The 15,082-nt window shown below is 43.6% G+C and overlaps 2 protein-coding genes across 2 annotated transcripts in view; both read right to left on the bottom strand.

Annotated features, from left to right (window-relative positions):
* kcnq5b (potassium voltage-gated channel, KQT-like subfamily, member 5b) overlaps positions 1–15,082 on the bottom strand; it is a gene marked incomplete at its 5' end in the record, with an annotated part of 96,610 nt that overhangs the window by 7,551 nt on the left and 73,977 nt on the right. Inside the window, 7 exons of the mRNA XM_080494309.1 lie at positions 1,600–1,694; positions 3,054–3,149; positions 3,330–3,440; positions 5,338–5,463; positions 6,160–6,335; positions 9,643–9,769; positions 10,616–10,706. Coding sequence (XP_080350435.1) covers positions 1,600–1,694; positions 3,054–3,149; positions 3,330–3,440; positions 5,338–5,463; positions 6,160–6,335; positions 9,643–9,769; positions 10,616–10,706 — 822 coding nt within the window. The remainder of the gene's footprint in view (positions 1–1,599; positions 1,695–3,053; positions 3,150–3,329; positions 3,441–5,337; positions 5,464–6,159; positions 6,336–9,642; positions 9,770–10,615; positions 10,707–15,082) is intronic.
* LOC308149081 (small ribosomal subunit protein uS15-like) lies at positions 5,653–6,103 on the bottom strand (the record flags this gene model as incomplete). The annotated part of the gene is given in 5 exon segments (XM_080520724.1): positions 5,653–5,769; positions 5,771–5,897; positions 5,899–6,036; positions 6,038–6,078; positions 6,080–6,103. Coding segments are annotated over 5 exon segments (447 nt in total).

Here is a 15,082-nt window from a genome sequence, read left to right as displayed (position 1 = left end):
TGTGTTTGCTCATTTTAGCCTGTTAGCCTGGTAGGTCTGCATGGTTGGCATTGAAGCTAACTGTGTTGCAAACAAATCTACTGTTGTATTCAGATCTATTATATATTAATGAAGCTGGTTGGAGTTAGAACCTTAAAGAAATCTTAAATTTGACTTTTTTTGTCGAAATTTTGATACATTTCGAACTTAGAATATCGAACTGAAACCAATCAGCTACGTTACTAAGAAATAAACCAAATTAAAATCAACCGGATTAATCTTTTAAAGGTACCGTGCCTCATTGTTTTAATAAAAACAGTCTAAATCTATCTATTAAAGCCAATGAGCCTTGATTGTAGATTCTGACACAGCTCTGCTGACAACTGATGTTTAAAGCCTGCATTGCTTAAATCGTAGATGGTACCTTCTACTGGCACCTCCTTTAGATAATACTAATTCAATGTGCTCGAGCTGCTTTCTGTGGTCAAGCTGTAGAAAATCTACAGTCTGCGAGATGCGATAAAATTCAGCGGATGGCTGCTGAGACAGTAAAATATATTTACAATCTGCAGGATTTAAGTGCAACGAGCTAAAACCCGCAGACACACCCACGGTGCGATAGACAGAATTGAGAGTCCAAAACGTGCAGGTTCATGCAAACTGTGGAGGCGAACTAAAGAAGCATATGCAGCAGATGTGTGTGTTTGTGTGTGTGTGTGTGTGTGTGTGTGTGTGTGTGTGTGTGTGTGTGTGTGTGTGTGTGTGTGTGTGTGTGTGTGTGTGTGTGTGTGTGTGTGTGTGTGTGTGTGTGTGTGTGCGTGCGTGCGTGCGTGCGTGTGTGTGTGTGAGATAAGTGATTTGTAAACATTGCAGATAGCTGTCCCAATATTTCCAGGCTCCTTAAAATGATGAAGAGACAGTGACTCAGCAGTTCATGTAAACTTTAATTAGTTTATATTTGCCAAATCCAGCTTCAGTCTGAAAATGGACTTCACTTTTCTGCGAGATTAAGACGGCTTTAACAAAGTGAAACTATCCCAATAGGATCATTACCTTACGAGAGCTACATCGATCACATTTGATCTGATCACCTGAAACATGTTAATGCTCGGTCTGAACGGGCCCAACGAATGACGCTTAATCAGCCGATGAAATTGCTGTCGCCAAAGGAGTGTGAGGATCAGACGGTGGAACAGAAGGATAATGCTCGAGTCGGACATGTGTGCCCCGGTGACTCAACAGACTCCATCCATATGCACTCGTTCACACACGTTCAGGGGAAACGTGGGGTTCAATCTCATTGATGAATCACTTAACTTACAATGAGAAGATGAGCAGCTTCACAAACTGTCCTCATTTATACTTTAATTTCTTTTGAGATCAACGGAGCCTGGAAAGTATCAGTCCTTTTGATGGCTGTGAACCATTTTCCCATCAGAAAAAGAAAGTGCATTTATACGCTCAGTCAGGAGAACAAAGCAGACATGTGAAAGAATAGGAAAGAACATTTACAGTGGCTTTTTTCACATTGTTCAAGTGGAGATAACTGCAGCGTCGGAGAAGATGGCTACAGTGGCACAGACACCAAATACAGACAACAGCTGCCATAGTTGTACCTACTTTGTAGGGCTGCAGGTATGCAACGCCTTCAAGTGAGGCTTCCAGGTAGCAATGGAAACCGAGTTCTCATCAGCCGCATAACTACGCCAAACACACTGCATGCAGAATACACAAAACCCAGAAGAAGACAAAGTAAATCCAGGAGAAAAAAAATAACCAAAAATTATCGGGATGGAACAAATCAACAAAAACGAGGAAGAGGGTGAGGAGAAAAAAAAAACAAATGAAAAGAGCTGATTAGTGAAACAAAAACAAAAAAAGGGAGAGCAGGAGAGTCTCTGGTGTGGCTGGGCGGAGGGCAGACATGGATACATGCCTGAGGGGGGGCAGGAGGCGCTCATAGTGCCGCCACGTGGCGTCCAGGTACGGCCTGGAGCTGTCGGTGGAGTAATAACGCCACGCAGCCTGGTACAACATGGGGACGTACAGCATGAAGAGGAGGAGGAGGAGGAGAAGAAGAAAAGAGAGGAGGAGCAGGTCAGAAGGTCAGGAGGTGGTCAGGAGATGCATGGAGCAAGTCGGGAGGAGGTGCAGGGAGGTCACGAGGAGATTAGGAGAAGGTGCATGGGGGAGATGCATGGAGGCCAGGAGGAGGTGCATGGAGGAGGTTGTGCCTGGAGGAGGTCAGGAGGACGTTACGAAGGCATCACCAGGAGGCGCATGGCGGAGGTGCATGGAAGAGGTCAAAAGGATGTTAAGAAGGCGTCAGGAGGAGGTGAATGGAGGAGGTCCGTGGAGGAGGTCAAAATGTGCATGGAAGAGGTCAGGAGGTGTACGGAGGACATCAGGAGGTCATGAAGAGGTGAATGGAGATTAGAATAAGATGTGTGGAGGAGGCAGATGAAGGAGGTGCAAGGAGGAGGCGCATGGGGAAATACAGTTGTGTGTGAAAAGTGAGGAGACTTTTGTTGTTTTGGATTTACTCAGACCAGCAATCTTATAATCCACCTGGAGTTTCGAAAGAACGGAGCATCAGCAGAGAGGAGGACGATTTTGAGCTGATTGCCAATAAAATGACATGTTACTTTCTTTTTATCGAAGCTATTTCACCGTATTTGTCTGTGGCGAACTCAGATTAACAGCCGCTTTCTCCAAACAGGAAGGTTGCTGGGTTTTGAAACGTCCACTACTGTTGTGGATCGCTAGCGGCTAAATGCTTGGCTAAGAGGAGAGAACCTAAGACCTAAGTCTGTGAAATTCTCATAAATGAGATCCTGTGTTTGCTTTCTTCATCCTTGTGAGAACAGAAGGGAGGGTGGGGAGGGTGGCAAGGTGTCTTTGGGGCCGGTACAGGGCCCCGGAGCCCCTCAGAGAGCCATAGGCCTCATATGGGGTCGGTGGAGTTTGAAAGAGAAACTGGAAAAAGATTCTTCATGAGTTTTAATCACACAGCAGAGATACGTCATCAGCAACAATAATACTCTGTGTGTGCGTGTGTGTGTGTGTGTGTGTACCTGGATGAGGTAGGCTGCCGGGTTCCTCCTCTTCTCAAAGTGCTTCTGTCTGTGCTGCTCCTGAACCTTCAGGGCAAAACCTGAACCCAGAATACCCTGAGAGGGTTGAAGGAAGACAGAGAGCAGCTCAATGAATGAACAAAAGGTGGATGCAGTCTGTATCTTTCTCGCAAATGTCTATTTCCCAGCTTCACTCACATGTGCCACATTCAAGGACTGGATATGAGAACACGCATTTCAAAGTGGACGGAATGATGAATGGGTTTCAAGACTCACAGCCGGTAAAGCGAAGAAGGAGATCCCCAGCAGGGCGAAACCCGCCGAGAGCATCCGTCCCGTCCACGTCTTCGGGGTCTTGTCTCCGTATCCGATGGTTGTCAAGGTGATCTGTGAAAAGTTAATGTCCCGATCGCATGAATATCAGTTGTAAAACTGAGGAATTTCTATTGAGGTGCTATTGAAACAAACATCACAGTGACTCAATGAGACAAAATTCACCACAGGGAGTCTGAACACCCTGCCTGCTTTCCGTTTGTCAAAATTAGACAATGTTGAAGAAAACCAAGACCTTTTTTTAACCGTGCCAGAGACGATCCACCCTTGAAATGGGAATCTGATCCTGGACTTCAGTTTGAGCTCTTCAGACCATTAAAAAAATACATTTTAAATGGATTTATGGGTTAAAGACTCCAGTATTGCCCTCATGGCCTCAACATTTTCTGTTTTACTAAATTTTCCTTGCCATCCAGAGATCACTGGAAGTTTCACCTGGTCTGAGTTTGCTAATCTAGGTTTACATCAAAATAGAAGATTAACCCTTGAAATAGCAAAAGGAGGACCTGGAGTAGAACCCAGAGAGCATCTACAGCCTTATTTAGAGGGAATTTTCTGAAGCAAAAAAACTAAACAAAGGTGAGGTGAACAAGTGTGAATGTGTTTAAATAAGTGTGATGTCTCTCTCTGCCTCTCTGCCTTGTTCAGTGTTTGCATGTTTTCCCTTTGCGTTGATCAGCTGTTGAGCAGCTCGATGCTTCCGGGATGTTTTTCACAGCCTCACGCCGCATGGCCTCGGCTTGGTTTGAAGGACGCTGATGAAAGACTCCAATGTTTATTCTGCCCTGGTAGAAATGGAAATGTTTGTGTGTGTGTGTGTGCGCGCGCGAGAGTCTCTCGAGGACAATCTGCAGAAACACAATGTGAAGCCAAAGACTGGAGGCACTGAAGTACTTTGATAAAAGGAGAAAGTGAGTTATTTGTCACCATGTGCAGCGTAACCCTGAATGAAGCTGCTCATGTTTGCTTGAAAACGAGGAGTTAATGCAGAGTGTTCAGTGTTTACTGACTGGGCCGACGCTCTATATCCGTCGATCTATCCGTGAGGTGTAGACTGATTATCTTCCATTCACACTCTGATTTCTATTCATGACAAAGCCCATTTTCCTCCCATTATGAACGTCTGAGAAAATGCTGTTTAATGGAGCTGATGTTTATGGAGGAGCTGTCAATGCTCAAAAGGTGAATTGAGAGAAAATATCAGCGAGGAGTTGAGATGCTGCTAAAGGAACTGATGCAAACGAGCAAAGTGGCATTAACCGAGTGTTACTGACGCAGAAAATAGGGACAATGGAAAGATTGACTTTTATGTTTGGGAAGATTTGTTTAAAAAAATGGCAGTTGGCAATCTTCACTCTATTAAAAGACAATGTCAAGATATTAGTCCTCAATTTTAGATTGTCCTAACTGTAAAACAAAACACTGTTAATGTTTTTTTTTCTTTTCTTTTCTTTGAGTAACTTTGAGTACATTTTTAGAATGATTTTTTTTTCCCATTTGGTATCCAGGATTACTTTATGGATTGTACAGGATAGACAAAAAGAAGACTTGGCTTCAGCCTATTCTTTTTTTGTTCAACAAAAATAATAAATACATACATAAATAAGCTGAATACACACAATTTAAGTTTTGCACTGTTGATTGTAACCAAACTAAACCATTCCTTCATGAATTCATTACTGTCATCTTGATATTTGCAAGGTTCAGGAATTGTTCTGCTTGAAAAATCTGTTCATAAAAATAAAGTTAACAAAAAAAAAAAAAAATCAACAAGGTTCTCTAAAAGTTCCAACTTGCGAAGTGTTTTTCAAAAGATGCATTCCACTGTTGTGTAAACAGACACCCAAAACAGAATGAAAGTATTGTGTTTTCACTTGTAAACGTCGTCATGGAGACGGGGCCCTGGCCTGCACCTGATTGATATTGGTTCTGGCAAAAGCTTTAAACTCACCGTGCCCCACCACAAAGCATCGGCGTAGGTCGCAAACTCTTTGTTGAACTTGTTCTCCACGAGGTAAACCAGGAAGGATGAGAAGATCAGCACCAGGAAGCCGATGTACCAGGCGGTCACCAGTTCCTGCAGGCAGAGGTCAGAATGATCACAGTCAATAAGGCTGCGGTTATGGACGCAGTGGTGCAGTGGTTGTGACGGGACGGTGCAGTGGTCAAGATGCAGCAGTGCAGTATTTTGCACATGTTTCTTGGTTTGATTGCAGGGATTTTGAAGAAGAACGACTTTCTCAAGGAGCTTCTGAATTTTCACTCTTCAACTACGAAACACCCCCCCATCATTCGAAGAGTTACTTGGGCAACTGGTACCAGCAGAAGCTGTAGAAGACTCATACTTCCAGTTAGGGACCAGTACTCTCTTGGGCTTGTCATAACAGACCAAGCCTGTGGATCCTGCTCTCCATGAGAATCAGGCAGAACTTGGCATCCTTGTCCTTTCTGTTCCTCTCCGGGTGCTTCCTGATTGCCACGGCCTTCTTGATGAGGTGGTAGAGATCCTCGGTCAGGAGCCAGACCCTTGGACTGGAAGATCTTCAAGATTTTGTTGCCAGTGACAAAGTGGACCTGGGCCACACCATGGGAGTCCTTCAGAATCACAAAGACTCTAGAGGGGGTCAGACCCTTTTTGGCCAGCTTGAAAAACACTACGCCCGTAAGGCAGTGCTGACTGGGACAAGCCCTTTCACGGGAGCGTGCATGCGACCCATGATGGCGGTAGGGGAAGAGAGCATATTCACATTGCTTTGTATTCTTATATTCACACCTTGCTGTGAGCGTAGACCACTGAGCCCAGCAGCTTCCACGTTCCTCCTCTCCGGTCCATTCGCACCATGCGGAGGATCTGCAGGAACCTCAGGCTGCGCAGCACCGAGGTGGCGAAGATGTTCCCCTGACTCCCCGCCGACACCACGGCCACCGAGGCTATCAGGACAATGATGTCTGGAGGGGGAGAGGAGGAAACACACACAGATACACAGGTTCAGCATCAGAGAGAATACAAGCAAACAGATCTGACCTCAATTTTCATAGACGCTTTAGAAAAATATATCAGGAGAATTTCAGATTTCTTTCACTGTGGTTTGTTCTCAATAAGATCTTCTGTAAATTCCCACCAGGTCAAGTGTGATTCCCGCCGCATTTATACGACAACGCTTCAAGTGACAACGCACCGTTATTGCTTTTTTTTATTTCAGAAAAATTTAGTGTTTAAAGGGCAACATTTTTCTTTTACACAGAAAGAGTTAAATGTTGAAAACGTTGTAGTTTTCAAGTTGGGCCACTTGTAGGCGCACACAGAGAACAACACGTGATAAACATTAACAATGGAGAAGACACGGACATTGGTATGGACTGAAGACCAAGTTGGAATAATACTATGGTGACTGTCAACTAGTGATGGCCAAATGAAGCTTCATGAAGCTTTATGAACCACTTTCTTTATTTCCTGACTGTGAAAGACTGGCAATGAAGTGTGCTTTCAAAAGTTTGCTGAACAGACAGCGCCATCGAGTGGCTTCAGAAAATAAAGACAGTGGTTCAATAAGCTTCACTTGGCCATCACTACTGTCAACTATAAAACTACCAAGTGTCAGGAGAATCTGGACTGGGAGTCACGACGCTCTCAGGAGAAACACGTGTTGTTATTGTCCATCTACTCACGCATGTGAAGAAGAACTCTTGGCTACAGCCATGGTGCTCATGTTCAGAAGCATTGATCAGTTACTCACACATTCATATAACCACGGAATCAATGTTTTCTCTGGTTAACTGATGACCTTTGAGCCAGCGATCAATCGACCCTGAAGAGAATAAAGTAGCACTGGAGATGGATATTCATAAGGAAGACGTCCAGAAACACTGTCCTCCTCCACCCTCTGCTCAGACGGACTGTACGGCTCCTCACGGCCCTGAAGTCACATGGTTTGATGTCAAATTGCTGCAATGAAAGCTTCCCTGTGTTATTATGTTGTTCTGCGCTGCAGAAAATTACCCCAATAAGGGTTTGGCATTAAGTAAATGACACCATCTGCCGTGTGCGTCAACAGTCCGACAAAGCGCTTCAGCCCCGTTCTGACTTTCACGTAAATTAATCCAACAGTGAAGTAATTCTCTCTATGGCTTCATGTAAAAGCCCAGTTCAAACACGTGCACAAGGCTTCACGGTCGTTTCTTTTAATTTCCCCGAGTGCAGACACACTGTGTTACCGAGACGCTTGCAAATCGAGACGGACAGATGCACAAACACACACGGATCTGACTGCGTGCACAGGAAGTTCACAGAGAAACCGCAGTGGGCCGGCGAATAACACGGAACCCACACAGAACACAGACAACTCCGGTAATGAGCTCCTGCGACTCGAGAAACAACATTTTTCCCCTTCTCTCCACTCCCCCTGAACTCCTCTGTCCTCTGGTCCAGTGACGTGACGGGTTGAAACCAAACCCAGTGATGGTATTCAGCCTTGCTAACAAAACCCCTTTTAAGAGAAAGAAAATGCTGACTAAGGTGTCCGGCTGTAAACCGACTGACCCACAGGGAGGAGGAAAAGAGGAAAGGTCAGCGGCGATAGATGAACGAAGATTCTGCAGAGCTGCAGAGGTTTTCCTCACATCGGAGGAAAGAAGAGGAGGGACTGGAGGAGAGCATATGTGTACAAACAGTACATACAGTATGTGGGCCTGATGGATTAGAGTGTGTGTGGTGGTGTGCACACACACACACACACACACACACACACACACACACACACACACACACACACACACACACACACACACACACACACACACACGCCTGCTGAGAAGTAAAAGAAATCGGAGCAGAATCAATGGCTGTTGTTTCCAGAACATTTTATCACAGCGAGTTGATGCTGAGCTGCAGTTTGACTCTATTTTACTGAGTCAAAACCTCCAGCAAGTGGATGAATGTAAAGCCTGAAGCATTTTCTAGTGAAGGTGTTGGAGGTTCACACTGCTGGGAGATCTGGACTGAGCTTGTTTCCTCTTACTCTACATACAGTGATGTTTCTCTCTCTCTCTCCCTCCCCCTCTCTCTCTTGACATGGGATCATGTTCTTCTCTATGAATGTGCTGTGAGGAATCTAGTTTGTATTGAGACTTTTTTCAAGTCAACGAATGCACAGCAAAATACACACCATGAATAAAGAAGTCACAACAGTAAGTGAAAGACCGTGAACCTGTATCAGGTCCTTCAACAGGTAGGGAACCACAGCATTAGCAGATAGGATCAGATATTTGAAACTACACATCTTTCTTTCCTGACTGCAGACCAACGTGAAATCCTTTTACAAATTCATCTGTGAAGTCCATTGTTTTCATCCTATGAGCTGCTGAATTTAACCAGAGAGAGACGTGTGTGAAGCAGTGTGTTTGTGGCAGCGGGGATTCTTAATGACTCCACATCAGTGGTGGATGTGAGCAGCTGGTGTCATAATGCTGCCAGAAGCTTCACAATCATCATCCGCCTGCACGCTATCGACGAGATGCAGCATCTGAACCATCGGAATGGACATTTGGACTCAGTAAACAGAGTTCCAACCAATTCCACCTCAAGCGGTGCAGCGGGAGGTTTGTCCACTCCACTGGAGTCAGTGAGAGGGCCTTCAGTGTGTGTGTGTGTGTGTGTGTGTGTGTGTGTGTGTGTGTGTGTGTGTGTGTGTGTGTGTGTGTGTGTGTGTGTGTGTGTGTGTGTGTGTGCATGTGCATGTGCATGAAGATGTGCGCATGTTGAGGGAAAACATGTTTATTCCGCACAGAATCAACTCACCTTGAGTTCATCAAAGACATGTGATACATGTGTGAGAACATGTGTGAATGTTTGCTTCTGGGTGTTTTACAGCCCAATAATGTTGATCGTCAACAAAACGATCACGTATGTCGGTGGCGTCTTGGGAAATCAAAGCAGCAGTGAAATCGATCTTGCACGTTCTTACATACATGAGATATTTTCTAGAATGAAGGATGTGTGTGTGTGTGTGTGTGTGTGTGTGTGTGTGTGTGTGTGTGTGTGTGTGTGTGTGTGTGTGTGTGTGTGTGCGTGTGTGCGTGTGTGCGTGTGTGCGTGTGTGTGTGTGTGTGTGTGTGTGTGTGTATGTGTGTGTGTGTGTGTGTGTGTGTGTGTGTGTGTGTGTGTGTGTGTGTGTGTGTGTGTGTGTGTGTGTGTGTGTGTGTGCGTGTGAGTGTGTGTGTAGGTGTCCATTGATACGAAAACAGCAGAAGTGCTCACCTATGACACAGAACGGCTTCCTGGCAAAGCGCAGGCGGCCCTGCCAGCCTCGGTAGCGGCAGCAGCATCCTGCAGACCAGATCCGGACGATGTACTCCAGCCCGAAGACCACGATCATCACAAACTCCTGCACACACACACACACACACACACACACACACACACACACACACACACACACACACACACACACACACACACACACACACACACACACACACACACACACACACACACACACACACACACACACACACACACATACAGTCACTCTGTCCTCCTGAACCTTTGTACCTCGAGGACACCATGAACTCAGTTCGCTGTTTTTGCACTGAAGCTTTACAAGAATCTTGAACAAACGACCCACTGATGCAGAAACACAAGTCTGCCATTCATTCTTCTGGACGAGCTTTGAGCCCGCTCACCGTTTTGTGTTACGACCAAAATAATTCTCACACAAACTTCACTGGGTGCTTTCAGAATGTTTTCTGGCAACAGAAAAGCAAAGAGGATCATGTAAGAAGAGAAGAGCTTTGGCTCTGGATCCTCTTCCTGTAGAGACGGTCACAGCACCTGTCCTGTCAACTGTGTGTGTTAAATTGAAAAATATACTCAAATAATTTACATTTCTACACATTATCTAACATTCTGTGTAACGAAGTGAAAACTATTTAACCTGCAGAGAGTGTACTGAGACCAGATAAACAGTGCAGGCGTGCAGGTTCAATTCTAAAGTGGACTCTTTCTGTGAGGAGTTTGCATGTTTTCTCTATTATTCCCAGTTTCTCCTGAACCTCCAGCCTCCTCCTACATTTCTGAGATTCAAGAGCCTTCAAGTTGTTTATGTTTTTATTTTTACAAATTCTAAATCAACCCAGTGAATCGCCTGTAAATGGATCATATATTATGGTGAAATGTTTGATAGACTGAAATGAGAAGTGTTACGTGTTTGTTTCAGAGTGTGGTTTCCCACCAGGATGAGCAGGCAGTTGGAGGAGACGTCCTGATGAGCCGGGATGGTGGAGAAGACGGAGAGGACCAGGCAGCTGAACACCAGGATGAACCTGAAACAAACACAACACACACACACATATAAAACACTGGAATCGAACCGGATGACATCAGCTGGTGCACCTTTGCAGTGAAAAAAAAACAAAAAAAACAAACAAAAAAAAAACTTTCCACTGAGCAGATCTTTTTCCCACTGAGACAAACTGCTGAACCCGTCTTGGCACCGCAGCACTTCTTTCCTCTGCGCAGTGAACCGTCAGCTCCGCCATTATTCAATTTCCTCACATATCAAGTTAATCATGCTTGTTTGTGCAACCTGATTTGCAAGAAACAAGCAGTGAAACCTTTGGGAAACAAGCGACGTGCCATCATTTCCTCACTCTGACTGTCGAACACTTTGCCAGGAAACTCAAGACCTCCAATCGATTTTTTTTTTTTTTTTTTTTAAATGGATATATATGTTATTTTTCTTTCCATCACATCAATCTTCCCAGAACACACGGCATGTGTGAGATACCGGCGCAGCCCTCCGTCTGCCGCCGGTCGCTGGTGTTGAACAGTGAGAGCACATCTGTGTTTGATCATCTCAGATCTGCTCCAGAGACGTCTGGACGCTCTGTGTGTACTTTAGCTTAAATGTTGTCCAAGGAGAGCAGCGCATGGCCTTATTCACTTTCAGACGCGTCCCGAGTCATGTTTATACAGTCACACGTTTAGATTGGTAATGCACACTCATTCCTGGGCCTTGAAAAGCTTATTTTTACCAAGAAAACACCACAGTTCAAAATAACTCCAAGTGGAGCATTATGGGTGTTTGTCCAAAACCAAAAGATGTTTCTTATTTCAGTGAAGCCAAACGCTGGTGGACACGCCCACAATAAGAGAAAATATTCCATGATTCAGGTGCTACTGAACTCTTTCAACCACAAGATGCAGTTAATACAGTATTAGTAGTAATTTTGGGTTTAATGGACTATTTATTGTTTTTTCACTCTGTAAAGTATTTCAATTTTAAGCCGTTAGGCTCTATTGGCAATGAAAAACAAGAGTTGGGCTGTGGTAGTTTTCCAGACTATATAAGTCACACAGGCTAAAAAAAATAAAATAATAACACATCAAAAACTTTATAAATCTTTTAGGTGTATAAGAATATGTATTCTCCATGTCCAGATGGAACTCTCGCAGTAATAATTCTGGTCCAGCAGCTTTTGTTCCAGACACTTCAGTGAATTTGTTCAAATCTTGATGCTGTGCTTTTCGCTCGTGATTAGACGTCTTTGTTTTCTTCGTCACTGTAACTGTTTCTGTGCTTGTGACCTGTTTCTTCACACACCCTGAACTTTCTGCAGCAGATTTTAGCAATATCATTTACAATTTTGCTGTGTTGATTTTAAATTGTTCTTGCTCCGTCAGAAGTAATGGGTGTTTTTCTGTGGCGCTGTGACAGCTTTCTATTGTCATACAGTGATATCTAGTGGTTACAAGTGGTATTTAACAGACTATTTTAGTATAGAAGATGCTTTTTAATGCTTTTTAATATAAATTATATTGATAGCCAAACAAGAAAATGCGGTCGTTGTTTACGTTGAAGTAAATGGCTCAAATTCATAAAAAGTTTGAAATGTGGTTTTGCACTTATATATCACAAAGTCTTTGTTTTCTTATTAAATCAACATGCACAGTATCCAAATCACAACAGACTGACTGAACCGGATTGAAGTGATTTCATGCACTGAGCATTCATCCTCAGCATGTCAACATTCGGTGGATGTTCACCCGATATTCTGCAGCTCTAATTTGCACTAAAGTCAACCCCCAGATGTTGAAGCTCTTTGATGCAGAGCTGAAAGTCCAGGTTTCCTGTTCAGGACCATGATTCCGACTTCAGTGGGGAATAATCTCTGCACAAATTGCTGATATACGAAATTGTGCAGCTCTGCTATCAATCTACTCGCCGTCTCCACTGGAATACAAATGTGCTTTACTGCCAATATGATCGGCTCTACCCATAATGCCTTTGGTCTTTCTGCAGCTGCTCCCAAGTGGGGATTTGGGATCCTGCGATCAGCCCCCTGGTGCCAAACTGACCCCAGACTGAAGGAAGTCTTTCATGACGGACAATCGGGGTCAGGTTGAGGGTCTGAATGGTGCTTATGTGAAAATGGTGGGTGTACAGTTGGAGTCGCGGTCCCGTCCCTGCAGTACACTACCGGACTGTGCTGCTTGGACCCCAGTTGGACCCTCACTGACCTCCAGGGAGCCCAAACTGAGGTCAAGATTTTCCACAGCTGCCTCACATCAGTTATTTAATCACTGCCGAGTGTGAGGGAAAAATTACACCTCTTATGAAGTCCCCTCATTGGCTACCAGTGAGTTTTTGAAAATGGTTTTAAAGTTATCGGATGTTTTTGTTTCAAGATATTTAAGCTGAATATCTGACTTACATTCACAGTCTGAAAGCTGTTGAAACTGATAATAACAGAGCCTGGATTAACAGACCAGAGATTAAAAATAGATATGGACCGTTGGACGTTTCATTAGTAATAGTATTATAAGTTATATTTAATATAGTTCTTGGTTGTGTAGGTACAAGGGTGGGCAGGTCAGTTGGTAGGTAGGTATACTGGAAAGTAAATTAGTAGGTAAGAGCTATATCTAGGTATAAAGGCAGGTTGGTAAATTAGGTGGGTATGTCATTATAATTACATAAAGGTAAGTTAGTTGGCAGTATGATGGAAGGTAAGTTGGTAGGTTGGTACTGTATCTTGGTATAAAAGTAGGCAGGTAAATTAGGTGGGTATGTCAGTATAAAGGTATGTTGGTACGTTAGTAGATGTGTATGTACATTTAATGATAGCTAGTTAAACTAGTAGTGTGTAGGAAGGTAAGTCAGAGGGGGTGTGCTGTGTCTAGGTATAAAGGTAGGTCGGTAAGATAGCAGGTAGGTCTGAAGGTCAAAGGTCATTTGATCTTAAACGTTCATAGCGACGTCCCTTTTTGGTCCTTCAATGTCGTTCTATGGTTGTGAAGCAGAATTCAACAAGTGATGGATTGTTCACCCACTAACAGCAAATAAGAGCTGGGTTTAGACTGCCGTGAGACAGATTAGTTTGACCCTCCTGATGATGTGCTGCTGCAATAGTAATCCTCATATTAATAGTAATCTAGAGATAGGTTGGTACAATTTTGGGTTGATACATTTCTGGGAAACAGAATTTCTCTTTCTGATCTGTCACAAGACTCAAAAAATTCAGTGACTGTTCAAAACCGAAAATAAAAAGAGAAAAATACCAAAAGTTCAAGGTTCACTCTGTTGACATTTGCAAAAATTTGAAAGAAACGATTTGGATCGGAGTGAAACATCCAGTGACAGGCATTGTGCCGCTGTCGGCAGAAAGCAAGCTCCTCGTCACACCTACGCCTCGCTCTCTTACAAGGTTTCAGACCCAAAATTACAGAGTGACAATCAGCTCCCTTCATCCGTAGCCCGGCTCCTGCTTCCAGACTCAATAAATTCTATTGAAAAGCACAATGGCAGCATCACTCGGCGCTCCATGGAGTGGGCTCATTATTCCCGCGAACTAATGTTGTGCGCCGGCCTCGTTCGCTGCGTGTCGGGATGCTCCCAGCTCATTGGTTGTAGGATTATTCTGGAGGATCTGATCACTCTTAACCTTCCAAACAGACACACACACTTCTCCACAAAAAGAAACACAGATACACAAATAACAAGGCAAAGATGGTCGTCCTCCACCCACTCACCTACACATCTCCCCCACTCACATATTCACAGATGAAGGTCTGAACCAGCACTGAGTGCAGCACTAATTTACATAACTTAATTGATTTATGGGCATAGTGAGGAGCAAAACTAATGGCAATGATGCATTTCAGACTTGATTGACCCACAGAACCTTTCAATGCAGTATGGATGGATAATTGAAAACAGTGTTATAAACATACCAACATCAGATTGTCACAGTTCTGTTTATGTCAGAAACTATGAGGAAATAATAATAATTCAATCAACATGATGAGGATAAAATAAACAAGAAGATAACGTAGCCACAAAATGGTGAAATAATATTAATACAATGTGAACAATCATGAGCAAAACGACCAAAGAGGGGCTACATGATCCCAAAGTGCACATAAAACAGTTGCAAAATTAACAGAAGTATACCACTAAGGTGAGTAGAAGAGTCACAACGACAAACAAAACGACCACAAAAATAATACAAAAACACACAACAGGAATTTAAATGAAAATTGTTAAAATGAAGTGTACAAATTGGCACACAATCAACAAAATGGCCAAACAAATGAAAACAAATGAACAAAATGACCACAATTGCAGAAAAACAAAAGAAATACAAGCTAAAATGTTGAAAATTGAACAGATAATGTTTGAGAAATTATTAAAAAAGTA

Source organism: Blennius ocellaris (genome assembly GCF_963422515.1).
Source record: "Blennius ocellaris genome assembly, chromosome: 3".
Taxonomy (NCBI): domain Eukaryota; kingdom Metazoa; phylum Chordata; class Actinopteri; order Blenniiformes; family Blenniidae; genus Blennius; species Blennius ocellaris.
This window is presented reverse-complemented; position numbering and strand designations above follow the sequence as displayed.